Genomic DNA, 27,174 nt, shown 5'->3' on the forward strand with positions numbered 1-27,174 from the left:
TGCTCTCATCTGCAGGACCTTGACGCATTCAGTTGACACACCATCCATAAAGTGTCACAAGCCATTAGGTGCGTCTGCATAGTCACACATAATCATTTCTTTAACTTGATTTGCCTCTTTAATTTACATTAAAATTTGAATGTAATTTGTTTTTCAAATGCAAATGCACTGAGAAAGGATGAGATGCAGATGAGTTGGTAGAACAAGATACAGCACTGTATAAGCAACTTGCCTCAAACAGAGGCTGGCAGTCATTAATTAATGGTCATCAGCATAGGTTTGGACAATAACAGCTCAGGTTTTGAGGACATTTGCTTCAGGAACCTTAAGAAAGTTTTAAGACCCAAATCAATGTAATGAATAAAAATCTGATGTCAGCATTTTACTATTTAAAAATACAAAAGGACACACTAAGTAACCAGATTATAACTAGATTTGGATAAATGTAATACAAATGCTGGCAATACAAACTAAGAATGCTACCACTGTTTTATTTTCTTTCTTGACAATTCAGTGAATGTAAGGAACATATCATCGTTGAATTTTCAATACAAACAAAACTTTTGACAGGCATAAAAACTCCTTACATTCTTTGAAACAAATATTCCGGGAGGTTTTGCATTGCAAATGTTCACAAGACAATAATTAACTCTCCGACGATAGGAACAGGGCAACACTAAAAGGTCTTTTAAAATGAAAAGTACAAAAAAAAGGAATTCAAAATCAGAACATTTGTAAATACTTAACAAAAAAGAAACAAACATCCCTTCACGTGGTTATTCCTGAATTAAAAAGGGTTTTTGTCGTCGTTGAGTAGTGATGAGATCTTGTGCACATTCAGGCGATGCCTTGGATTCTTGCTGGTCGAAAGAAAGAAAAGCCTCCCCTCCCCCACTCAAAACTATTCTCAGCAGATTATTCTGGTATTAGATGCACTAAACTGTAATTCTGAGTTCAGGTGTAAATTTTTGCAGTGTCTCTAGATGTGATTCTCCTCCAAAGTCCATAAAGGAAGAAGAAAGGAGAAGAGAATCACTCCATGCCGTCAGGGTCGGCCTGGGCCATGTAGGCGTCAAGCTCAGCATCCAGGTGGCCTTTGGTCTTGGACATGTAGGCGTCCAGCTGGTTGTCCAGCTGTTCGCGCGTGACTGCCGGTCGACCCACGCCGCGACCCCGACCGCCGCGGCCACGTCCACCTCCACCTCCACCTCGGCCGGCGAAACCGCCACGACCGCGCAGTCCGCCGCGGCCTGTGGTGGTGAAGAGGAGAATGAAATCATGAATTCAAAAATAAGAAAGCCACTGAATCAGGGGAAGGAAAAAAACAAACAGATTTTCATCCGTCTTACCTCTTGCAATTCCTCCTCGTGGCCCCCCGCGGAACACGACTCCTCCCCTGCCACCAGCCACGGCACCGCGGTTGCGGCCGCCTCTACGCATCACCAGCCGACCAACAGCTCCACGGCCTCGCATGGGAACCCCCATGGCGATCCGCTTCCCTGTGCAACCCAAAGACATCACTTTATCAGTGATCACTGAGTTTTTATTGGAATGAATCACCTGAATACGACACTTGTCATCAGGGGGGCTTCCTTAAATTTTTTTCACAAAGTACCTTTCATGTGGCTCAAGCAGATGACACAACAAAAAATATAATATTTCAGTAAAGTGTTGAACCAACCAACCAGCTGGTCAGAAACTCTGCTCAGACAACACTGAGTAGACTGACTGACACACACTGGTGCTGGGTCAATTAAACGCACCTCTGAGGGCCAGCGCTCCCCTCAGGACGCCTCCTCGCCCTCGCCCTCGCAGGCCTCCTCGGATCATCCCCCGCATGGCTCCTCTGCCTCCGATCGCTCCTCCGCGCATCATGGCGCCGATGGGTCGACCCAGTCGGGCCTGGATGTTGCCTTTTCCCAGTCGCTGCTTCAGGCTCTGAGCAGCAGTGGATGGCCATGATGATGGAATGGTGAGGGGTTAGGAGTCAAAGCACAGAGCGGGGACAATTTGACAAGTCAATCTTCAGGGAGACGAGCCAAAGTGCACACACCCACTTAAAACGTGACCCTGTTGACCTGAATGGTTACAGTTCAATTTTTTTTTTTTTTTGCCCGATAATAGCTTAATTACATTCGTATTATTTTTAGGAATGCACAATACCAATACCAGGACCGGGTATCGTTGTCAAGTACTTCACTTGTAAAATACATGCCAATACCACGACACCGATACCAGTTGTATGTATATGACAATTTTGTACTGCAGTGAAAGCTGTGGCAGTTGCATACTCTAGAAACACATGCTGAGCTGATAATTGTTCAAACAACAGGACATCTGTGGGAAAATCAATCAAAGTAACACTATAATGTGTAATAGCCTTATTAAGTACTTGGCACTGGTGAGTTATGAAATGCAAGTACTCATTCTCTACTTGCTCACTAAAAAAAGTGGTATCGGTGCATCCCTACTTATTTTAATGCCGACAAGGTTTAACTGTAGACAGAAGTGCGAGTGATTGGATGTGTTCGTTAATCTCCAGCCTTCTACTGTGACACTGTGTGGCGGATGAGCAGTCGGCGGTCTCGCGGAGCCGTCGCCCTCACCTGTTTGTGACTGAGTGCCGCTTGCACCGAGGGCCTGTTCTCCATCTGCTGGGCCAGCCGCCGATTGCGGGCACTGGCCAAATGCTGCTGTTGCATGGTGGCCCGTATGCTTACCGCTGTGGGCTGCTTGTTCTTCAGCATGTTAGTGAAGCTTAAGAGGTAAGGGGAAAAGAGGGAGGAAGTAAAGAAGGGGACAAGGGGATATACAGAGGAGGAAGCAGGGTTCCACATCAAGTCAATCTGTCACGGCCGCAGACTGGCTGGGGCTCACTCGTCACGTACATCATTGCTGGCACTTCTCTCTCAATCGTATGGTGACCACATTTTTATTTAAAAATCAAATTAAGAGTGAAAAGAGAGCGAGAAGAGAAGAAGACAGAGGTGCTAGAAGAGGAGCACAATGAGCCACTTACAGGCCTCAGGCTGGCTGACTGACTGGCTGGCTGGCTGTGGATGTTGTGGTGCAGCTGCAGCAGCAGAGGCCCTGGACATGAGGAGTGCTTGGGCCGCCCAGCCACTTACAGCATGGACCGTGACTGCTGGTTCAAACCAGCAAGAGCCTCCAGAGTGAGGGGGAGGGGCAGAGGTGGGTGGAGGGGGGGGGGGGGGGGGTGGTGGGGCTGGCTCTTTTGTCACGTCCAAGCTAGGGCTGAGCAGCTGGTCTGTGACAGACTTTGAGGAGAGAGAGAGAAAGAGAGAGAGAGAGAGAGAAGCTGCGTTCCCATGACCTCTAGAATTGCGCAAAACCTAAATATCACCTAAACTAAACTTGGAAAAACCTCTCAAATGTGGCTAAAAGGTTTCAATGCTCTCATGAGGTGGTTTTTCCACACGTATCCATACAGAGGTATATCGCAAAAGTGTCATGGAAAACACTTTTTCCGCATCTACACGTCAGCGGACGTGACGTGCGGGATCACGGGGTTCAAGTTAAAAATGGCGCACAATGTCAGGATGGAGGACAAGATGGAATATTTTTTACAAGTCATCAAAGAGAAAAATATAACAACAATTATGGACAGCAAACATCCTGGAGACGCAGATTTACATAAAGTGGGGTCACGAGAATTACAGGCAATTGCACAAAAAAACGCCTTTGTTTTGCGAAAAACGGTCATGGAAACGCAGCCACAGAGAGATGGGAACACAGAAAGACCATGTGCTTCAATTCCATTGGCTTTGAGAGAGAAACGTTTAGAAGGCAGCAGGAGAGATTGAGCCTGAGCCTCCATCTCCTCGACCGCCTCCCCTCTTTAGAGGTCTCGTATACGTGGTGTATACTGTGCCATGTACTTTAAGAGAGTGGGTGGGCAGAGGGGGGGTTTCAGTGCCTCTTGCAGGGCATTAGCCTCGGTCGCCTTGGGCTGAGCAAGGCCGACCGTGTGACGACTACTACCCTTCCCCTTGGTCTACTCGTGTGCACGGCCCACACAGGCCGAGCTCACTCAGCTCCATGTCACTACACATGTAGGCAGGAGCGTCGGAGCAGAATGATTAGTGCACACACACGGTGGCGGTGGTGGTGGTGGTGGTGGGACACTCAGAACAACATCCACGACGGGTCCGGTTTCCCCAAGAGAAGCATTCCACTGAGCAGGGCCGGCCCCCCCGGGTGTCTAACTGACAAGGTGCGTGGCTCCTCACCGCTCATTCAGCGACACTTTGGTGGTGCTTTTCAGGATGACTTTTTGGGAGGAGGCTGCGCTCATTGTGGCAGACTGAGTTTGCTGCTCAAACCTGCAAATAAATGGAGCAGAAAACACAACCGAGAATGAGCTAAACATTTTTTTTAAATAACTAAAACCAGGAAAAAATACATACACACATTATGCTATTACATATTATTACTATTCATCTTGTACTGATCTGTTGTCTGTTTGTTTCGCTGTTGGCTTGACTTTGTTTTTCGTCTTTTTTTTATGGTTTACATGTTCAAAAAATAAAATAAAATAAAATAAAACATACAATTAATCACCTCACTTTGCTCCAGTCTGCCATTACTGCATTGTTTTGGAAGGAGGATGAGAGGTTCAATGTTTGCTACGGACCAACAGTCTGAGGGATTGAGCGCTGGTAAATTGTTGGCATAAAAAAGTCTTAACTGCCACAAAAGGGTTTATTGCAATACTTTGTGGATGAGTCAGTGTGTTTTTACAGATGGTGGGATGCCAGGTCAAAGTCTTTCTCCCTGCTCATAGTCGGCAGACAACTGGCTATAGATGGCCCTCACCACCGTCTTGTAAATATTTCCATGAAACACCATCTCTGCTTGGCAGACTAGATTACATTCGTTATGATTAAACAGTATAATAGTGCTGATGAAACAGAACTACTGAGGAGCAAATAGAAAAACGCCATATGAGCGAGTGTTGTATGCCCAAGTTGAAATAGTAGGTTCACGTTTGTTTATGTCTGGCAGTTTAACCTATTCAGAAACACAAATATCAGTTGACAGAGTTTGATCGTTTGATCAATTCAATTTCGATTTAGGTCAAATCCACGGACTATTTATGAGGCAATAAAAGCAGACCAATCCGTATTAAGTGAGGATGGTGCGTTCACTTGCAGCATGTGGTTCGTGTGAAACGAAACTTAGCAGCTGGTTGGTCACGTACCAAAATTGAAATTCCAATGGTGTAATTCGGGACGTTCACATACACCCAGAAAATAAAAGTAATCGATAATTAAAAGAGAAAAACATCAACGGCGTGTTTGCTGTGCCATTTTAAAAGGAAAAGCCGAGTAATCTACAGCTGTCGGTGGGGGCGGTGCTGCCTGTAAAAAAGGCCCCAAAGTGGTGACCCATTTTGTCAAAATTATACGATTAAAGACATTTGACGTGACGGTTTACTAAACATAGTAAATATAGGAAAATATATGGTTAGAAAATAAGTTAACTTACGATGAATATTGCTTGGGCCAGAAGCCTTGCCGTGAGCTAATTGAGCGTTAGCAGGTCCCGGTGCGCTGAGGCCTTTTGTTTAAAGTCTGCTGGCTTTGTTCTTTCGTCCTGCACAACCTGTAGTCTGTTAGAATGCTGACTTGGCGACGAAAAGACTCTAATAAAAGCTTTAATACTAATATAACACAACTAGAAAGTGAGGCGAGCGCAAGCCGATCTCCTCAAAATGGTGCTGCTAACTAATAGCCCTCCGAGAGAAAATGGTGAGTTTCTTATGACGTTGACGTGACGGTGACGTATTTCCGGTTAGCCTCGGGTGACAGCCAGGTTCGCTGCTAGTAGTAAAATGGCTGCAGTGGCTGTTGTTGAGAATTCACCTGGCCAAGATGCCATCGCCGAGGGTTTGTTTGACCTCATGAAGCCTGCGATTCAACAGCTCGACCTGCACGTACACTCGGTCAGGTAAATTCTGCTCGTCACGTCTTCCCTGTTCTGTGCAGTTTGAAGCGAGGACAAACCTTGTTCGCTTGTTTAGGGAACAACATCGCCTGACTGTCCCGTGACTTGAACTAATTATATGCGGCGGTTTCGGTTTTTATACATCAAGCCAACAGCATTCTAATATACAGTCAAATTGAGCTATTTTAACATCCACAACACCCTTTATAAAAAAAACACAATTTTATTTTAGTTGATTCAACGAATGCAAATGGCTGATGTTGAGGGGGGAAAAGCATTTGTACTAATGACATCACTCATTGCAGGGAAAGTCAAGTAGAGCTGAGGGAACATATTGACAATCTTGCCACAGGTAACTGACTCTAAAGTAAATAACGGAGAATGATTTGTTTTCATTTTTGAAAAGATACACTCATTTTGTGAAATCTTTTTGCAGAGCTGTGCAGGATAAATGAACATCAGAAGGTCGCTCTAGACCTGGATCCTTATGTGAAGAAGCTGCTCAATGCCAGGAGGAGAGTTGTGCTGGTTAACAACATCCTTCAGAATGCACAGGTGTGTGCGCGCATGTGTATGGGAGTCCTCTTGTAAAACTATTTGGATAATGTATTTCCATGACTGAATGTTGTTTTTTGACAGTAGGAGACAGTTCCAACAAGCTAACAAAGGTCTATGGCTTCAGTCTAACTCCTGACATATTCAGGGGGGAAGTACTTTTGTAAAGGTGCAGCAAACTCAAATAACTAAGGCCTCTGTCTTATATATCATTCCTTGGCACTGTTATTTGCCATATTTATTGGCATGTCAAAGCTTCAATGATTTATTGAGAACTTTTTCATCAGGTCACCTTCATAGACACTGGAGATTTATTCAAACTCATGCCTAATACAGTCTCACAATAGGGTTATTGCCTTGTGAACCACTGTCATGACTCTGCATAAATCTTGTTTGTGTACTGAGAAAGTTATGCATTTTGCTAAACGGAGTAAAGTACAAAAACTACCAAAATGAACCAAAGAAAGCAGCCAAACAAAGTTTTCATTCAACCAGACTTCAAGTGGTTCGGTTAAGTTTGAAATATTACCTGTGTTGATGGAAAGTATTTGAAAAAAATGAAAGTCGGAATAAGCTACTGCAAGCTGGTTTATGTGATAAACCTCCAACATATATATGCTGACAATATCAAATGCAAATTGTTTGTCTGCATTGACTGAGTACTTTGTTTTGTCACACTAATTACTAGTATACCATAAAATCATTGAAGCTAAAACGCAGATCCACTCACAACAAATGAACCAACATACTGTGTATCCAGGAACGTCTGAGGAGACTCAACCACAATGTGGCCAAGGAGACGGCACGCAGAAAGACCATGCTGGAGGCTTCGGGGGTTTTTGCCAACCGCTCCCCCAGTAAACCCTGACCCTGCCTTTGGAAGAACACGACGACGTCCGCGCTTGCAGTTATAGAGTTTCAAATTCACTGAACATGCATGTTTCACCGACTGCCGGAGGACGCCAGAGAAAAGCTACGCAGACGCTGGAGTATGAAGTTCACGCAAAAAGGCCAGAGCTGAAATTGAGGAGTGGTCGAACAACCTTCTTGTTCTGCAGTTCAACAGTTGGGCGACGGTGAACGTCCGCAATTCACTTTATTGCTTCCATAAGTACATGTAACCCCTGCTGTTCTGACCAAAAGCAAGTTTTATTTAAGTGAAGAACCTCAAGGTATGCCAGTTCTTACAGACTTGTAACTAAACAGAGCTTCGCGTGAAAGGGGGATTATAAAGACACAAGTTTACAAATCTAATTTGTTAGAAAGTTTTTTCTAACGTGTAGCCACATAGGCTTGTAAATAATGGTACAATGTTTAGTTAATGTATGCAATAAAAAGCAGCAAGTGACCAGTAACTATAGCTGGTATACTAAACACCTTTAGTCTGTGTGCTTATTTGTGTTGGTCTAAAGAAATATTTACTTTGTGCCAGTCAGAGGTGTGAAAAGTTTGTTGAAATGTACATGAAGTTTTTTCTCCTTGGAAATCGGTGATGGACAAAGGTATTGCATCTTTGTTGTTGAGATGATCACACAAGATGATCAACACAAGTTGAGACAGTATTAATCCAATATGCAAAATCTTTCTGACCTACAACCATTTTAGTATGTAGTATTTTAGTATTAGTATCGCTGCTGGTGATTAATTTTCAGCTTTCTACCAACTCTAATTTTACTCCACGTTCGCTGCTTGCAGCACGTATGTGCTTTTGCTGCGTGAGTCCTTCATTAACATGTTTGCTTATTGTTATACACTACTCACAATAATTCCAGAATGCACCTAGAATTCATTTCATCAATCATTCATTGTAATTGTTACATGTGAACTGGACAGCAGAGTAATAATGAAAAAGCTTTATTGCATAATTAAAGTATCAGAATGGAGGGACTAGGACGCTGCGACTGAGGACAATACCAGCTTGAATTTTATGCCCAATGTGCTCCTAACGGTGGGACTAAACCGGAGCGTATGAAAGAAACCCACTGGGAACTAGGGGAGAACATGCAAACTCAACACAAAAATATATACATTTCAGACTGTTCAGTGTTTTGGTTTTTACTGTCTAACGTGGTTTTATGTATTTGTTTATTTATTTAACAATGTGATTGACACCAAAAGTGACAAACACAAGTGCCTGATCCATGACCAAACCATTAAATGTTCTGGTTCAATGACCACTTGTATTTAAATGGTCCGCCCAGTTGTAGTGTTCACATTTTGATGTCACAAGACCAAGACTGTACCTCACAAAGAGGACACATGACAATGTGTTGAAGCATAGAAAGTTTCTTTCTTTAGTTTTTTTTTCAATAAATTGTTCAAGACTAAGATAACACCATTTCATGGTTCTATTAAAGGGCCACACGGTGGCGCAGTGGTGAGCGTTGCCGCCTCGCAGCAAGAAGGTTGTGGGTTCAATTCCTTTCTGTGTGGAGTTTACATGTTCACCCTGCATCTTCTGGGTTCTCTCCATGTTCTCCATGTGTCTGCTGGGTTCTCTCCAGGTTCTCCATGTCTCTCCTGGGTTCTCTCCTGGTTCTCCCTGTGTCTGCTGGGTTTCTTTCCAGGTTCTCCATGTTCTCCATGTGTCTGCTGGTTTCTCTCCAAGATCTCCATGTTCTCCATGTGTCTGCTGGTTTCTCTCCATGTTCCCCATGTGTCTCCTGGGTTCTCTCCTGGTTCTCCCTGTGTCTGCTGGGTTCTCTCCAGGTTCTCCATGTTCTCCATTTGTCTCCTGGGTTCTCTCATGGTTCTCCCTGTGTCTGCTGGGTTCTCTCCATGTTCTCCGGCTTCCTTCCACACTCCAAAAACATGCAAGTCAGGCTTGAATTGGGAACTCTAAATTGTCCATAGGGTTGTTTGTCTTTGTTTGTGAGTGGCCCTAATAAAGTGGGCCCTGGTACAGGGTGTCACCCTGCCTTCACCCTATGACAGCTGGGAGGCTCCAGCAAACCCCCCACACCCTGAGTGCAGGAAGAAGAGGGTATTTAAAAATGGATGGATGGATGGATTAAGACAAGACTATGCCGAACTAAAAAAGGACACATGAAATGGTACTGAAGTCGTTCTGTCTTAGTTTGTGTTTCAATAAATAGTTTATGACTACGAAACTTTTTTTTTGCAATGAATGTAGTTCAGTTTCAGGGAATCACGTTTTTGTAAAAGGTTTTTGAAAAGTTGTAAATGACGGGAGAGGGGATAGGCCATTTTTAAGATGAGATTAAATTCAAAGGAGGAAACTGGACAGACTGGTGAGGAGAGCCAGCTCCTTCCCAGACTGTCCACTGGACTCCATCCAGGAGGTGGCGCTGCAGACAGAAGGATGTTGGCCAAGCTGACATCCATCATGGACACCACCTTCCATCCCCTGAAGCAAAAATCATCTTCTCAACACTTCTCACACACTTAGATTTCATAAAGGTGCAATAAGAAACTCATTTATATGTCAATATTGTTAATATTGTGTACATAACTTGTAAAATAATCATATAATATATATAATAACAACTGTCAATATAACGTGAATGTCTTGTTTGTTCCTTCTATACAAGGAACAAACATATATACTTAGACATATGTGTATTCTTTTATTTAATTTTTTATCAATATAGTTCTATTCTTTTCTAGTGTATTGTTGCTGTAATGATGCAAATTTCCCCAATGTGGAATTAATAAAATCTTCTTCTTCTTCTTCTTCTTCTTCTTCTTCTTCTTCTTCTTCTTCTTCTTCTTCTCTTCCTCCTCCTCTTCCTCCTCCTCCTCCTCTAAAAAGAGTCGGAATTCCCATCACTCCGGCCCAGTTATATCTAAAAGCTGCTCGCGTGCCCGTACGCGCGCGTTTCATGTTCGGGGTGGGCGCGTGGGGGGCGGAGGTAGGGGGAGGGGCTGGTGGGGGCCTGTGGGGGGCGCTAATCTCAGCGGCGCCACCTTAAAAAAACAGTCTCGCCGACCTGTCAATCAAGACTGAGCCAGACAGAGGCCGTCTGGCGGCCCCCTTGTACCCCACCACCGGCTGAGAGGCGCCTTTTGATTGGTCGAGAAGCGGCGACCCCGATGAGACCCGGGTGCCCATTGGTTGACTGGGGGCGGGCACGGTCGAGACGCTGACGCGCACGCACGGACGCACGGGCTTCTCCCTCTCCCTCTCCCCCCACCACCTCCCCTCATCCATTGTTATTGTGGCGTGCGCGAGGAGAGCCGACAGGATGCACGAGGAGACAGTGAGACTGATGAAAAAGGATAAAACAACTTGGAAACATCGAGCTAAGCTAAGCTAAGCGAAGCTAAGCTGTTTCAGCGAGAGTTTTATTTTTTCCCTTGGGGTTTGGGGAGCAAGCGAACGCAACACAAGAGGCTCCTACATAGACACACAGAGAAAAACGTCACGTCAGTCACACCGGCGGGGGGCTTCACGGTTCAGGGTAATAAACAGAAATACCTGCTCTCATCAACACATCACCTTTAACACCACGCAGGACAAGAGCTATCAGACTACAACACAATAGATAGTATTTGTCAGGTAGCTGAGCGATTTTTCTGCCCCAAGTTCTTCTCTCGACCCCGGCCGATGTGTAAGTAAAAAGCAATTTATCTCAATTTTGTGTCTCGACTAGACCAAATAAGCGAGTTCCGTCAGATTAGCTCGGTACATTCAATTGTTTCTCACCCCCTTGTATCTCTCGCAATAGTAATCTATATTTTCATGTTATGCTACCGAAGCTCAACACGCACCGGAGCTGCCCTATTACGCGTTAATTGTGTGTTTTATTCATCATCCCCTCCACCCCTGATAACCACTGTTATCTCTCGGCTATCAGGCTGATTAAAGTCAAGCCACCCAGAGAAGACGGAGCTTATTGCGAATGAATGTGATGTTAGACGTGTTGTCTGTTTCATGCGCATTTTGTGACGCATGTTGAACTAGTACAATGATGGCCTGAATCGGCTCAGCTTGTTGGAAGGGTCGGTCTATTTTTTGTCTTGCTGACAAATCTCTGACTGAAGTTTAATTGAAGTGCTCAGCTGTTCGTGTGCTGATTTTCTGATGTTTGGGCCTTCCGGTAAATTTTGGGGGAGATCAAAATGTTCGATATTTCTGTGCCCAACAGCTTTATGCAACTGTAATAAACCATGATGTTGATGTTGTTGAGTATCTTGGTTCCTTTTGTATGAGTCACTATACAGTATGTCGGAAGTGTTCATTTAAAAATAAATACCAAGAGTCTGACTTTGCCAATATGCAAAAGCCAAGTCTTGTGAACGTTGAACTGTTTATGAAGTGCGAGGCTATTATTAAAGAGCAACTTAATGGGAAGTTACATACTTGTCTCAAATTAAGTTGCTAGGCCTCATTTATTAAACATCTATAGGTGCTATAACTTAATTCATTGTGGTGTTTAATTGATTCTTTGAATATAGTAAACATTTTCAATCTGTTAGTACAAATGTCATAAAAAAGCCACCGACCGAACAGCTGGTATTTATTTGTTTATTTGTTTTTTAAATTCTCCTTTAACTCCTTAACTGAGCGTGTCATTCATTGAAAGATTTAATAACCGTGAATTTATTTCGACATATTTCAGTCATATGTACATTTCAGTCTTGCATATTTGTGTTATGTGCACCTCTGATAGGCTGATGGTGGATTGCGTTAATGTGGGTGGCACGCTGGTGTTGATAAAGTCACACTCTGCAACCACCACGTGCGCCTAATAAGTGCAGTGCACTTTTATGTTCCGCAGCAGAGTACAGATGAGCTGCTTGCTCCACAGAGGAGAGCATTGAGTACAGGAACAGGAATCACCAGTTAGTTACCTATTGTACATTGACCTCTATAGTGGCGTCTTTCAGTTTGTTTGATTATGGTCATCATCAGTGTACCCATGTTGGAAAGAATACAAGCTACATGGCCAAAACAGTAACTGCATAGAGTTACTTAGTCACCTTATGTCACTATTGTTATATACAACTTTTGCAGAACTGAATGGAGATTATATGATGGAATTACTAAACCCTATAAATGACCAAAAATGGTAATTTTCCTTCTTTTCCAAAGGCATCCTCATCTCTCGAGTGTATCATTCAGGTGACCTTTTGATGGATAGTAGATGTAAGAAAGAGGGAGCTTATGCTTTTATGCTTATAAAATACTTATGTTTTAAATGAATCTGAAACTAATAGCAACTAATGCTGTGGTCTGCCTCTCCGAACAGGGACTGACTCAGAGCTGGGCCATCATGATGCCAATGAACTATCTGGTCACTCATTGGCTGACCAGCTCAACACAAGGTAAGGCCGACAGCTGACATATTGGACACACATTGATGTTACTGTCAGCTTGCTGACTGCATGAGGTCGCAGTGTGGTGAATTGACAGCGCAGTCCAGACGACAGAATGGAAGTGGATCTTCGGCTGTTTGTCCAATGAGTAAATGATGTTAGTGGCCGACCTGCAGCCTCACACACTCTCACAGTGCATTTTACAGATGGGGTAAAAGTGATGCTGTTGCAGGGTTAATAGGGCCAGTTGAGTGGGTTGTCCACTGATTGAAGACTCAGTGGTTCAATTCGTGGTTCCTCCAGTCCACGTGTCGCTGTGTCCTTGCGCAAAATACATAATTAGCCAGAATTGCTCCTATTCATTTATGTAGAATTCCTGCCAACATACCCACCCATACCTTCAGCTGCTGCTCCCCCACCTCCTCATCGTCTTCCTCTTCCACCTCCTGGGCAAAGTCTTTGACTGGTGGGGCCACAATGGGTTCTACAGTGTGCCAGAGGGGGCTAGCGGAGCAGCAGCAGCAGCAGATGGATGGAGTGTTTTGGTGGCCCACCTCATAGGAGGAAACAATCTATCATGGGATATGTAGGAAACATGTTGCTTCAATGTCAATTTAAAATGAAGCACAGCGTCAAAACCAAATGAGTGTCTTTGAAGCCCCATGGTGTTTAGGTCTTTATTGAAATGACTCTGAAAACACTGAGAAAATGCAGGAAATGCAGGTATTTTATTACTCACTGACTATTGTTATGATTTGTTCAAGTTCAGCGGGCCGGATTAAAAATAAAACATGAAGTAGTAAAACAAAAAAATGATTAACAGACACAACGAAACATGACGCGTCTTGGACTCTGATTTCACATTATGTCCCTACACACTTCGAAATATGGCAGCGCAGGATTTGTAAGAAATGGGATTTTTTTTGTTGTTGCTATAATCAGAGATGATTTTTCAGTATCTTTTTCTAACCCTCACATGTTGAGGCAACAGGGACAAAACAACAGTAATGTTGTTTTAAAAAGGAATGGGCATTTACTGTTGGGGAAGCCAAAGTAAGAAGTGCAAGGTCACTGGCAGTGCACAGCAGAGCAACAACACTATTCCAAGAGTCAACTGAAAACACAGGGCCGCTTGACGACTGAAGCGCAACTATTCCAAGAGACAAGACTAGTGACTAGTTAACGTCTGTGTAATTACAAAGTTAAACAAGTTGAGGCTTCCTGAGATGAATTCACCACAGTGATGGTGTGTGATTCATGAGGTCGACTCTATCAGCCTGAAGGCTGTAGTGGTTTGAAGATAGCAGTGCCGCTTTTTCCATTGAAGAAATGAAGTGTGGTGCAAGTGCAGAGAGAGCAAAGCAAAGCAGGATGCCAGAAGGGAGCATCTCACACACACACACACACACACACACACTGCTCCATGTGAAAGTTGTGCAATTTCAGAGTTCTGACCTTTATGTCCTTTTTTTTTTTGCACAATTAGTACACATAGAATTTTAAAAGATTTGCTGTACATTGCAACAGGTTTTGACGTACAGTTTAATATCCAACATGATACAAATGCCTTTTTTCCCACACAAATTCAACTCAATGTCTTACTTATTCTTTTGTCTGATCAAAAAACAAAGTGGGGAGATGACAAAGGTCAGGCATGGGCAAACTATGGCCCGGGGGCCATATGCGGCCCGTTCAGCTTCCTAATCCGGCCCTCCGAAGTTGAAGAAATGATATTAGTTAGTCAGTCAGTCAGTCATCAAACAGCTGTAATTCCTCCATGAGTCATTTCAATAAAGAGCTTAACACTGTGCGGCTTCAAAAACACTGATTTGGTTGCTTTAACTTTTGCTTTGGTTCATTTTCAATGGACATTGAAGCAACATGTTTCCTACATATCCCATTATAGATTGTCTCCTCCTATGAGTTGGCTCACCAAAACACTCCATCCATCTGCTGCTGCTGCTCCGCTACCCCCCTCTGGCACCACCAGTCAAACAGTCTGCCAAGGTGCTGAGTAGAACCTGCCCGGGTCTATTTTTTATTCCTGACTTAAAGCATATTAAGTTTAAAGCCAATCTCCAAACATGAAACCCACACACGACCTATTTGTTCTGTTATTGAACTCATACAGATGCAAAAGTGTCAAACATGTTGTTCTACTCAAGAGAAAAATAAGTACTTTTTATCCCCCTGAAACTTTGTCGAATATTTTAGCAGCAGCAAAAACAGTATGCATTTGCTGACAAGTTGAAGGTTCATCACTGCCAGAGGGAATAAAGGAAACTTGTGAGGCGAGTTCAGTTTCTGAGGGAAAACGAATGTTTGTCTGACAAGCTGGAGTTACTTTCTTCTTACGAGCAAAGGTCAATAATTGAAAATGAAAAATATTACATTGTTTTGTGGAGGATACTCACAGAAATGATTTCCATGAAATGGCATTGAATATTCACTGGACCGTCTATTTCTTTATTGTAAATATAGATAGATAGATGGATACATATATACATACATAGACAGATACTTTATTAATCCCGTAGGAAATTCAATTTATTTTCTCAGTGTCAGTTTCTCAGCTGCATCACAGTCACACACAGTGCAATAAGCTTATTTTGATATTTTCTCTCTTTCTTTTGCACACTTTCCCAGACAGAGTTTGATTTCTCTTGTCACCGCCAACAACAATAGGAGAGCGAGAGTTATTCTGCTTCTTGTAACCTGGCAACTCAGTGTTTGACCAGTATGTATGTGTGTATGTGACCAAGGTTCTATATTGGGCTTTCTGCAAGGATTTTGTTTTTCTTACAAACAAAACATGATGTACAATGTAATGTCATGAACCTTGTTTTCGAAGCTCAAACATATTTCCTGAGGTAATTTAACTGGTAGTTTTAATCTGTATGGTTCATTACCTGACTTCAAATTTCTTAATCCTTAATTTTAAAATAACTTAACACCATTTTAAATATGTTTAATACCAGCGCATAATATCGCCGTTGTCAAAGAGGCAGCTGTACTAAAATGCGACACATCAGCAGATGAGAAAAAGTCACCGTGCAGCCGTTTCTGTGCACTCACAACTATTTGGACAATTCCACTCATTCATTAGTTTTGTCCCTCTGCGCCCGTGTTCGTACAAAACCTCTTTTTCCTCTCTGCCCTCAGAACGATTGCACTGTGTCAATAAACAGCGACTAGCAGTGAGCAGACGCCGCTTGGTGCTAATGATCACATAGAATAGAAAGAATGCTTCAATTGTGTCATTTACAGAGAAATGCCAAGAGAGGGAGAGACATTCTGCTACTGACATTATGGCATTAATTCACTTGACATTGTCCTTTCAGTGGTTCAGCTGCATCCTTGTTTCTTCTTGATTTTCCTACCCATAGACAGGTTGTTATATTTATATATCCAGCCACCTGACAGTGCATTTCATAATCAGGGTAAACGCTGGTGTAAACCAACAAAGAAGAAGGCGGACGAGATAACACGTGCGGAGGCCACCGTAGTTCACTGGCAAGCTCAGGAGGGAGAGGGTACAGAGTCCATAAGGGGACTTCAGTAAAAGAGTGCTGCAATCCAAAATGCAACCACTTTATGTCGCTGTTTCTTCTTTGAAACTCTCCAAATATTACACACTGAACTTTTACCGCCTTCCCACTTGCTCCCCCTGGTGGCTTTGCGCAGCATCATGTCGGTCAACCCCCCGAGCAGCAACGACGCCTGCCTCAGCATCGTCCACAGCCTGATGTGCCACCGCCAGGGCGGCGAGAACGAGGGCTTCGCCAAGCGGGCCATCGAGAGCCTGGTGAAGAAGCTGAAGGAGAAGAAGGACGAGCTGGACTCGCTCATCACTGCCATCACCACCAATGGCGTCCATCCCAGCAAGTGCGTCACCATCCAGAGGACGCTGGACGGACGGCTGCAGGTCAGTTGCAGTGACCTTCTCTTGGAACTCAACCTGCTGCTTTTTATCTCCTACAAATGACCTCTGGCTTTAGTAGCAGTTTAGTATCCGTCCTATCAAGAGAAGAACAGTGATTCACTGCTGTGCAGGTATTTCCTGTTTAGGGGAGGATGACTTATGCTTGGTTTGTCCAATTGTACGAAAGCATAATGCTGCCATACGAAAAACTAAACTACTAAAATGAAAAAAGGGTTCGGTATCACGTGATTACATGAAAGCTTCTTGTTTTTATGTGATAATTTCCATGTTTTTACAAGATATTGTTCACGTTTATTGCATGAAACTATTGCATTATTTCGTGATAGTGAAAGGCTCAGTATCACATTACAACGTGAAAAATTCAACATTTTTACAAGATAATTTTCACATTTTTACTAGATGATTTTGACAAATTGAAACTAAAGGAAACGAGGCATGAGCAAAGCACTGCTGGTATTTCCACGATTTGATTAAAGTGCACGTAAAGTTCGGTTTGAGAGTCCCATTGAGCTCCTGCTACTACTACGCATGCTAATATAAACGTCATTGACGGCGCTCAAAAAGTTCAGGAGTGAACATTATCTCATAAAAACTTTTCGCTAATACGCAACAACGTGGTGGTCCCATGAAATAAACTGATCTCGTGAAACATGAAACTTTTCATGTGATAACGTGATACTGAGTCTTTCACTATCATGATATAATGCGATAGTTTCATGGAATGATGTGAAAATTATTTTGTAAATATATCATCACGTAAATATGTGACATTTTTGCATAATTACATAACACGGAGACCTTTTTTTTCGTAGCATGGCAGCAATACGCTTATGTAGAGTTGCACTGTACATGGAGGTGTTTTTATCATTACTGTCCTCTTGGTTTTTTGACTGTCGCCTGACACTCGTGCACTGCACCACCCCCATTATTCTTCACTCTGAACTCCCCGCCTCTCTCCACACCTGTCGGCCGTGCTCCTAACCAGCCCTCCTCCCCCCTCAGGTGGCGGGCAGGAAGGGTTTCCCTCACGTGATTTACACGCGGCTGTGGCGCTGGCCGGACCTCCACAAAAACGAACTCAAACACGTCAAATTCTGCCAGTATGCCTTCGACCTGAAGTACGACAGCGTGTGCGTCAACCCGTACCACTACGAGAGAGTGGTGTCGCCAGGCATCGGTAAGATGCCGTCAACGCTCCATGGCACAAAAAAGCCTGATGCAGAATCTAGAGAAGAATTTATGACATTGTGCCCCTGTTTTAGGGGCGATATTTAAAAAAAAAAAAAAAAACTTCTTTGTTCTTTCCATCTTTTCCGGCAGTTGGTCTCAGCCTTCAAAATACTGGTGAGTTCCTTTACAGTACCACACCATGATGACCACGATAGGACCAGAGCAGTGGTTCTCAACTGGTGGAGTCTCAGGACACACATTGTTTTCCTCATCATGAAGTCGCAACACAGATTTATTCCATAAAAAGAAAAAAGCTAGCCCACTTTCTATCATGCCTAGTCAATATATTATTGAAATTATTGAATTGAATTGTGTGTCCTGCAAAGTACACATGTTCTCTCTCTCTCTCTCTCTCTCTCTCTCTCTCTCCATATATATATATATATATATATATATATATATACATATATATATGTATATAACTTTAAAAATTTAAACTAAATAAATAAATAAGTAATGGGAAATTGCCCACAAAGCAATGACCCAATCAAAACAGCCCTGCCACCCAAAAGTGGGTGGCTAGTTATTCAAAATAAAAGTAAACAGATTATTTGATTTTCTTTTTTTGGAACATGCAACAACAAAACAATTCTGCATCACAGTATTTGCAGCTAACAGAACTCCCTGGTTAGTTCAGTCTCTCAGGCTCTCACAAGTGCTTATCCAATCACTTTTAAAGTAAGGCCTTGGCATCGCAGACTCGAGGTCTGACTGGCTGTAGCAGCTGACTGTGATCTGTTCACCTACAGCCAACAGAAGCCTGCCATGTTGATTCTCAAGGCCTCAGGCAGATTTCAAAGAACCTGGAAACACAATCTGGCCGAAATATAATTGGATAAAAACTCTAGCGTAACACACTACCATGGAAGCAGTGCAAGCAAGTGGACAATATGACTCGAAGAAAACAGTTTTTTGTCATATATCCTCACTGTGGTTGCAGCCCCCAGCGGTCTGATCAAGGAGGAGTACATCCACGACTGCATACAGATGGACCTTCCACCTGGAGTGCCCCTGTCCGACCACCAGGCGGCGCTCAAGCTCCCTCCGCCGGATCACTACGTGCAGCCACTGCAGCAGCTGCCCTCCGAGCCACACGGACCCCCGCCTGTCACCAGGTTCACCAACCTGCCAGTCTCACCCAAAGGTGAGTGACACAATCAAGTAAAGTCACGGCAATATGAAGAATGAAGCTATTTCAGGGTCAAGGTTCAAGGTAGCTTTACTGTCAATACTACAATATCTGCAAACATATACAGAGCATTGACATTTTGTTACTCGGCGGCCCACGGTGTAATACTGACGAGGATCGGGGCCACAAGAAGAGAAAAAAAATATCAAGAAAGAATTTTTATATATAATTTCTATTTCGAGAATGAAGTTGAAATTTCGTGAATAGAATCAAAAAATCCTCTTTCGTAGTATAAGGACAGCATGCCGACAACGAGAGAGTAAAAGTACTAAAAAAAAAAAAAAAAGGTATAAAATTATAAAACTACGTCAGTTTAAATGGAACTAAGAAAGACAATCGACTGTGGATTAAAACTGCACAGCGCTTGATTTTGGTTTTCATCTTGCAGTGTCTAGCTCCAGTGCAATGCTGCCTCTGCAGGGCGGCCACGGTAATGGCCGCCTCCAGTCCGGGTCTCCGCAGGCCCAGGTGATGACCCCCCGACCTCCGACCCCGACCCAGCCTCCGCCTCAGCAGCCCACGCCACAGCCGCCCCCTCAGCAACCCTCCCTACCTCCTGCTCACACTCATGGACAGAACGGATACAACAGCAATAAACACTCTCAGAATCAGGCTGCCTTCCACAGTGAGTCGCCACCCAGCAACCTGTCTCTGCTTCTCTTTTCACAGGGTTTGTTTGCACGAGCACTCGTCAACATTTAAAGGAGACGAAAGCTTAAAGGTTCAGTGTGTAAAATTGGGAGATTTTGAAGAAGAAACAGCGACATCAAGTGGTTACATCTCAGATTGCAGCTTCTTTCGATCTCACTCCCTTTCCAGAGTTTGCCAGTGAACTACGGTGGCCTGCACACCCAAACCTGGATACCTCGTCCAGCTTCTTCTTTGGTTCATTTGAACACGCGAGTGTCTCATTACGAAACGTGCTGTCAGTCAGCTGGATTGTCCACACCAGGCTTCCTTAGATATATGGTGGCGCAAGATGGCAGCTAACTGGAAGCACTGGGACCCTTATTGATCTATGGAGATTCTTTTATAAATACGAGAACCATTCTATGGGAAGGAAAACCAAATTGCTTTTATTGTACTGCGATTATACACTTTTGTTAATGTATTATAGGCAGTATATTAAGCTTTTACCAATATGGAAATCATAAATCAAGCCAAATATTACACACTGGACCTTAAAGAACCGGCATTGGCGGTTTTGCTTCAGGGTTTTGAACGTCGGACCTCATTTCCAAGTGAGCCAGTGTGATATTTACCGTTGCACCTCATTTCATCCTGTTCTTCGAGTTTAGCAGATGTGGTTTAGCAGTGGAGTGCCACGCTAGTGCTAGTCAATGGTTACTGCTAGCCTGCCTAGCCAATGAAAACTAGCCAGTCTACAAAACACCCAAGGCAAATCCATTATAATGGCAGACTATTGATATATGGAATAATGTTATATGACATTATAGCTGAACTATCCTTGCATCGCATTGCATTTTGATATAACCTGGACTATGGAATCTCTTGTTGACCTGCTGCTGCAGAGGCAGAGTGCTGTAAAATTCCACCGTTGCTGAGAAAATAGTCCCTTATAATGCATTGTGCTGCCTGTGATGCAAGGGTAGTTTTATTTTTAACATTACTCTATCAACGCAGACATTTACATCAATAGTATGGCGTGATAATTACATTTCCTCACTGTGCACTGTGGAGCGGGTAAGATTGTTTTCATTGGCAGGCTAGTAGAAACCATTGACTTGCACTAGCCTAGCGCACCGGCTCACTTGGAAATTAGGTCCAGAATTCTGAAGCACCCCTTTAATAGATCATTATTACTTGCTGCTGGTGATTTGTGTTGGCATTGGGAATGCATGCCTCTTCTGCAGAACAACCGCAAGCTGTCTGCAACTTGAGACACTTATTGTTTTGCATTGTCCAGTGAAACTACTGCTACTCTACATTTCACAGTTGTCTTGATGGCCCGATTTATTTGCTTCTTGGTTCAAATCAGTCTCAGTTCTGAACAACTGTCATGTATGTTTTCAAAAAATGATGTATTTAGTTTTGACATTTTTAATAGTCTCATAATCTTATAAGAGGTTATTAGTGGGTGTATATACTGTGCACAGTGTGATAAGATTTGTCTTTGCAATATGTTGAACTTCAATGGAGAGAGTTTCCTTCATTATTAGTCGGGTATTAATCAAGTGTTCATTTGCATTATCAGAATCCTTTTATATGCAAACAAAATAGCTAACTGGGCTATTGCCTTCATGTGCAAGGATGGTTTGTAAAACATACTTGATTTACTAATGCATTGATCAAAAGGAAGGTGTTGTGATTTGAAGGGAAGTGCGCTGGATGACAGTCTGTCTTTCTCTCTTTGTGGTTTCTGCTTTCTCTAACGCAGCGGTTTGGACCGGCAGGAGTACAGCTTCCTACACTCCAGTAGGACCCCAGCAGAACGGCCGTGGTCACCAACAACCTCCCCTCCACCACCCAAACCACCACTGTGAGTCCAGCTTTGGCTTCAGTTCATCCACTCATGTTCTACCAGCTCAGTCTGAGCTCGGGGTCGCCCATGGAGCTTATCTTCAGTTGTCCAAAGTTAAAGGTGGGGTCGAAGGTCATTGCCAGGCCAACACACAGAGGCAAATAAGCATCCATATCCACTCCCCAAGACTATTTATAATTGTTAGTTAACATAACATACTTGTCTCTGCACATGCATTGCAGTCATTAGGCAGACGTGAAGTCCACACAGGAAGGTCCAAGTCCGATTTGACTTCACAACCTCCTTGCTGGGAAGCAGGAGTAACTTCCTCTCTGCTGTCGAATCTTCTTTTACTGCTTTCATCATTGAAGTTCCAGGGATTTATTCCTTTCTTTTGTTCTTTGTTAACCTCCAATAAGTCTGATCATCTCTACTCTGTAGTGCTGCAAAAAAAACTCATTCATGAACAAACTTCATTAGGACAACATTCTATTCTGACCACACAAGAATGAAATATTCCAGTTGACCTTTTAATCAGACTGTTCCAGTGTTGAGCAGTGCCATTTGGAATCTGCTGAATCATTTAAGGCTCTGAAAATCAACTCAACTCACCTCAGCTTGTATTTATACGTCTCTAAATCACATCCAAATGCGTCTAATAGCGCTTTTGAGCGAAGCGAGAAGCAGCAGGTCCCTCCAGAGCGAGCGTGAGGCGACAGCCGCCAGGACAAACTCCCAGTGGGAGGAAACTTTGAGGAGGTTTCAAGCAAATACAAAACATGAAGCAGAAGAAATAAAGATAATAGTAGAGTCAGCGTGGCCAGAGAACATGTTGCAGTTCACTCTAAAGACATATAGAAAGTATTGATCGACCTCTAACTTTTGTTCTCTGCTTGCTTTTCAGGGTCTCAGCATCACAGCTCTGCGTCTTTCTCTCCATCTGTGTCCAACCATCCAGGTGAGAAGACTCCAGCAGACTCACCGAGTCAAACATGGGGTTTTAAATTAGAGATGAATTCAACCTGTAGCGGATATGCTGCTTTTGTGTTAGAGCATCAGTGGAGAAAGCCTTGCATTTATAGCGTAAAGCTCTAGGGTTCCGCCATCAAATCTGTTGCTGTGTTTTAGTGCGCTTTGAGTTTTATTTCCCTATATTTGCAAATGCTGTTGTTAACTTGGCAGCGTAAAGGACTTGAAGGTCCCGTGTGTAAAATTGGGCTTGATTTATGATTTTTATGTTGGTAAAAGCTCAACATACTGTCAATTTTTTACTTTAACCAAAGTGTATACTTGCAGTGCAATAAAAGTAATTTGGTTTTTCTACCTTTAGAACGGTTCTCATATCTATAAGAATATAAATAGAGTCCAGGCCCGGTGGTGGGCAAACTCTTTGACTGGTGGGGCCACAGTGGGTTCTACAGTGTGCCAGAGGGGGGTAGCGGAGCAGCAGCAGATGGATGGAGTGTTTTGGTGAGCCACCTCATAGGAGGAAACAATCTATCATGGGATTTGTAGAAAACATGTTGCTTTATGTCAATTGAAAATGAAGCAAACAAAAAAATAAATCACAAAAAATCAGGGGCCGCATATGGCCCCTGGACTGTAGTTTGCCCACTCCTGGTCTTGCTCATAGTTAGCTGCCATCTCGCGCCGCCATATATTTGACAAAGTCCGCCTGACAGTTGCCCTGAATACAAAATAAACTAAATACAAACACCATATGTACTATATGTACCAGTGTCCATCCTGGGACTGGGCGGTTGTGTCTTCGATCCCTGGCTGGGTCAGACCAAAGACTGTAAAAAGGGTCCCATTGCCTCCCTGCTTGGCAGGGAATCATTGGGCGATCCAACACCACAATTCCAACCTTGAATACTGAGCCCACCGCTCCCTCAGGGGGCGATGGGTCAAATGCAGAGGACAGATTTTGCATCCTTTGGGATGTGATAATCACTGAGACTTTAGCTTTAAAAGAAGGCGCCGTGCTTCCGGCGGGCTGTGGGAGGCTCACATCTGTGTCTGTGTTGCAGGGCCCGAGTTCTGGTGCTCAATCTCCTACTTTGAAATGGACGTGGAGGTGGGCGAGATGTTCAAGGTGCCCTCCAGCTGCCCCGTGGTGACGGTGGACGGTTACGTCGACCCGTCGGGAGGCGACCGCTTCTGCCTTGGACAGCTGAGTAACGTGCACCGCACAGACGCTAGTGAGAGAGCCAGGTGTGTGCACACTGACTAAACGCTCTGGTTCTGTAACATCCTCACAATTGAAAAGCACAGTGAAGAAAAATATATGGAGCTGCTTCTTCTGCCAGAGGATGTTCCACGTGTATCCGTGCTCATTTGTTGTGTCTTTGTTGTGTGTTCCTCAGGTTACACATCGGGAAAGGTGTGCAGCTGGAGTGCCGTGGCGAGGGCGACGTGTGGATGCGCTGCATGAGCGACCACGCCGTGTTCGTCCAGAGTTATTACCTGGACCGCGAGGCGGGCCGAGCGCCCGGAGACGCTGTGCACAAGATCTACCCTGGAGCCTACATAAAGGTCTGCGTCCTCCAGCGCCCTCTCCTGACATATCACACACACACACACACACACACACACACACAGGGGCCAACACTGCCTTATGGAGGTTACTGATGCTCTGTAGCACAGTGAACACAATTAGCCATAGAGCAACAATGCTGTGTGTGTGCGTTTATACATATATATCTATATATAGTGTTTTAAATTACAGATGAATTCTTTAATTTTTCTTCTGACCCACACACACACACACACACACACACACAGACACACACACACACAAATGTGTTTGTGCGCTATCTTTAACAACCAAGTTGTGATGACTGTTGATCATGTGTGTTTCGTTTGACACACACACAGACACTTGCAGCCACTTTTATGTTGAAATGTTATTTTAGACTTCTGTTCTCCCTTTTTCCTCAAACATATCAATCACATTTAAAATCCTAAAATAATTTGCACATATCAAACCAGTCAGTGTCGGCGTACAGTGAAGCAATGTGCCGGTTCAGCACTGGCGTGTTGCTGCTCAGTGGTGATCTCTTGTACAAGCCGCTGTGGTGACGCTGCCTGTGTGTTGGCCAGGTGTTTGACCTGCGGCAGTGCCACAGACAGATGCAGCAGCAGGCAGCTACAGCCCAGGCTGCTGCTGCTGCGCAGGCTGCTGCTGTGGCTGGAAACATCCCTGGACCGGGCAGTGTCGGAGGCATCGCACCCGCAATCAGTAAGTCATGACACAACTTTCTCATATGTGTGTGTCTGTGTGTGTTTATATATTAGGGCTGTCCAACTATTATTTCTTACCAGAAATCAAGGCAGTGAAAGGGCCAAAAAGGCAAAAAACACAAAGATTTATATCTCACCATTTGTGAAAGAAAATCCCATCATACATTATTTGAGCTGCTCCAGCCCAATAAAGTGAAAATGGAAATGGAAATTGGGTGTGAGTGGGTTAAAATTTTGTTGATTTTTATGAGATAGTGTTGTATATAAAGAAAGACCCGGGACCAGTGCAATACTTTCTGGGTCCTCCTGGGCAACTGATGTTCCATAGCTTCCCATAGTTGCTGACCAATCAGTTCAAGAGTTGGAATAAAGCAAAGTAGGCGAGGATCAGAGGCATTTCTTGCAGGTTTACTGACAGATGACAAATTGTACAGCAACCTGGGGTCATCCAGAATTACATAAAACAAGACAACTACATCCTATGACGCACCGACGATGCACACAATGATGAACCCAATGATGAACCCCCGATGTGCTGGAGTCCACGCAGTTTTAAAGAGTCCAGCATGTCAAAAATAGTGTCTCCTGTCCTATGGACATCCCAAGAAGGTGTTGTTCTTGGACCAAAGCTACAGCTGCTCTCTTATAAGGAGTGACTATACCAACAGATCTCTAGCTGGTCTTGCAACCTCTGACCTGCTATGGCGTATTCTTGTCTTGTGGTCACTCGCCAGCTGCAGATGTCCATCAAGGGACAGACTATTTGGCGCTGGTCAGTGTCCTTGCTGCTCAAACCATGTATATTCCATTTTAAACCACCACAATAGTCATAAACTTTATATTTAATTTGTGGGGGTTTATGTTTGTTTAATTTGATCTGATAGTGCAGTTTTTTTTCAATAAAGTTTGTGGTTGGATTATATCTGTGCTTTTAATTATTTTTACAAAACAATATTGCCTTTGCTAGTCAGAGTATTTTTTTTTATTAGGATATACAAGATAGATAAGATATCTGCACCATTATTGTGGGCTAAAACTGTGATGCATAGCGAACCGTGGGAAGAACCATGTGAATGTCATCCTCCTGCCTCTGGCTCAGCATCAGTCATGTCATTCTGTCTCCTGCCTGTGGTCCGCAGGTCTGTCTGCAGCGGCAGGGATCGGCGTGGACGACCTCAGGCGTCTGTGTATCCTGCGGCTGAGCTTCGTCAAGGGTTGGGGGCCCGACTACCCCCGGCAGAGCATCAAGCACACCCCCTGCTGGGTGGAGGTCCACCTGCACCGGGCCCTGCAGCTGCTGGATGAGGTTCTGCACACCATGCCTTTAGCAGACCCGGGCCCCACTAACTGAGGAGCCACACCTCGTCCACACCTTCGTCTGGAGCCTATGAATGTGCTTTGGTTGTTTCTCTGGAGGCCAAATATGTACTGTGTTTGATATTTACAAAGCAAATCAATCAATCAATAATATACATGCATACAATATATATATATGTATATACATATATATATATATATATGTATATATATATATATATATGTATATACATATATAACTACAGTATATATATTTATACATACATATATATATAAATATATATATATATATATATGTATATATATTTCAGATATATATACAGTATGTCTATATTTGAATAACCAGTAAAACACACACACACAAACACACACACACACACACACACACACACACACACACACACACTTTGCTCGTAACAATCAAAGCGCACACTACACTGGCTTTATTTAGATCACACGTCTTAGCAACACTATGTAGTTTTTCTACCTTAAAATTATTTAAAAGACTTTCAGAATCATATTCAATGATTCATTCAGTGAGTTTCCATAACGCCATTCAATGTGCAGATTATCACGTGCGAAAAATGATTGAACAAAGCTAAATTGGAGTTAAGGTGTTGTATGGCCACTGGTTGGCGCAGTAAACTCCCATGTAGCTGATGTTCATGTCCCGTGACCGATGAGCAGTTAGCGATGTTTGCATCTCCCCGGGGGTTCGTCTTTGACTCCGGGCAGCGTTCCTCACAGCAGCCCTCGCTCACCTACAAAAAAATTACCACTTCCCAGTTGACGGTAGTTCCTCCAATCCTCTCGCCATTCTCTTCAACAATGAAAAACGTTTTCAGCTCTTTAACAATGTCTTTTTGCGTTACTGCCGTGCCAACTAACACACCGGGTACGAAAAATGATAACTTGCGGATTTGTAGATGGACTTTCTTTCCGCGTCACGGCGCTAAAACCAACCATTCA

General features: G+C 43.6%; 3 protein-coding genes across 4 annotated transcripts; 2 read left to right on the forward strand and 1 right to left on the reverse strand.

Annotated features, from left to right (window-relative positions):
- Positions 1–471: 471 nt before the first annotated feature.
- chtopa (chromatin target of PRMT1a) lies at positions 472–5,783 on the reverse strand. Of its 2 annotated transcripts, XM_076051484.1 has the most exons (6): positions 5,509–5,783; positions 4,251–4,343; positions 2,607–2,757; positions 1,764–1,938; positions 1,350–1,499; positions 472–1,250 (listed from the first exon to the last, which is right to left on the reverse strand). In XM_076051484.1, exons 2-6 carry the CDS (start codon positions 4,313–4,315, stop codon positions 1,033–1,035), a joined length of 759 nt encoding a protein of 252 aa, XP_075907599.1. In that variant the 5' UTR covers positions 4,316–4,343; positions 5,509–5,783; the 3' UTR covers positions 472–1,032. The 2 variants fall into 2 exon arrangements, with proteins under 2 accessions (XP_075907599.1, XP_075907598.1); XM_076051483.1 differs by lacking the exons at positions 4,251–4,343; positions 5,509–5,783 and having other exon boundaries at positions 2,607–3,215.
- Positions 5,784–5,831: 48 nt separating this feature from the next.
- Positions 5,832–7,896, forward strand: snapin (SNAP associated protein). Its single transcript, XM_076051486.1, has 4 exons — positions 5,832–5,970; positions 6,273–6,319; positions 6,404–6,522; positions 7,283–7,896. Exons 1-4 carry the CDS (start codon positions 5,855–5,857, stop codon positions 7,388–7,390), a joined length of 390 nt encoding a protein of 129 aa, XP_075907601.1. The 5' UTR covers positions 5,832–5,854; the 3' UTR covers positions 7,391–7,896.
- A 2,674-nt stretch (positions 7,897–10,570) lies between these two features.
- smad10a (SMAD family member 10a) lies at positions 10,571–26,453 on the forward strand. The gene is made up of 13 exons (XM_076051491.1): positions 10,571–11,093; positions 12,735–12,810; positions 16,486–16,726; positions 17,747–17,921; positions 18,065–18,088; positions 18,915–19,118; positions 19,552–19,788; positions 21,562–21,663; positions 22,550–22,603; positions 23,676–23,859; positions 24,012–24,180; positions 24,748–24,886; positions 26,028–26,453. Exons 1-13 carry the CDS (start codon positions 11,090–11,092, stop codon positions 26,237–26,239), a joined length of 1,821 nt encoding a protein of 606 aa, XP_075907606.1. The 5' UTR covers positions 10,571–11,089; the 3' UTR covers positions 26,240–26,453.
- Positions 26,454–27,174: the final 721 nt, after the last annotated feature.

The sequence above is a fragment of the Nelusetta ayraudi genome, unplaced genomic scaffold (assembly GCF_046127955.1).
Source record: "Nelusetta ayraudi isolate G7.1 ecotype Tasmania unplaced genomic scaffold, CSIRO-AGI_Nayr_v1 ptg000135l, whole genome shotgun sequence".
NCBI classification, from domain to species: Eukaryota; Metazoa; Chordata; class Actinopteri; order Tetraodontiformes; family Monacanthidae; genus Nelusetta; species Nelusetta ayraudi.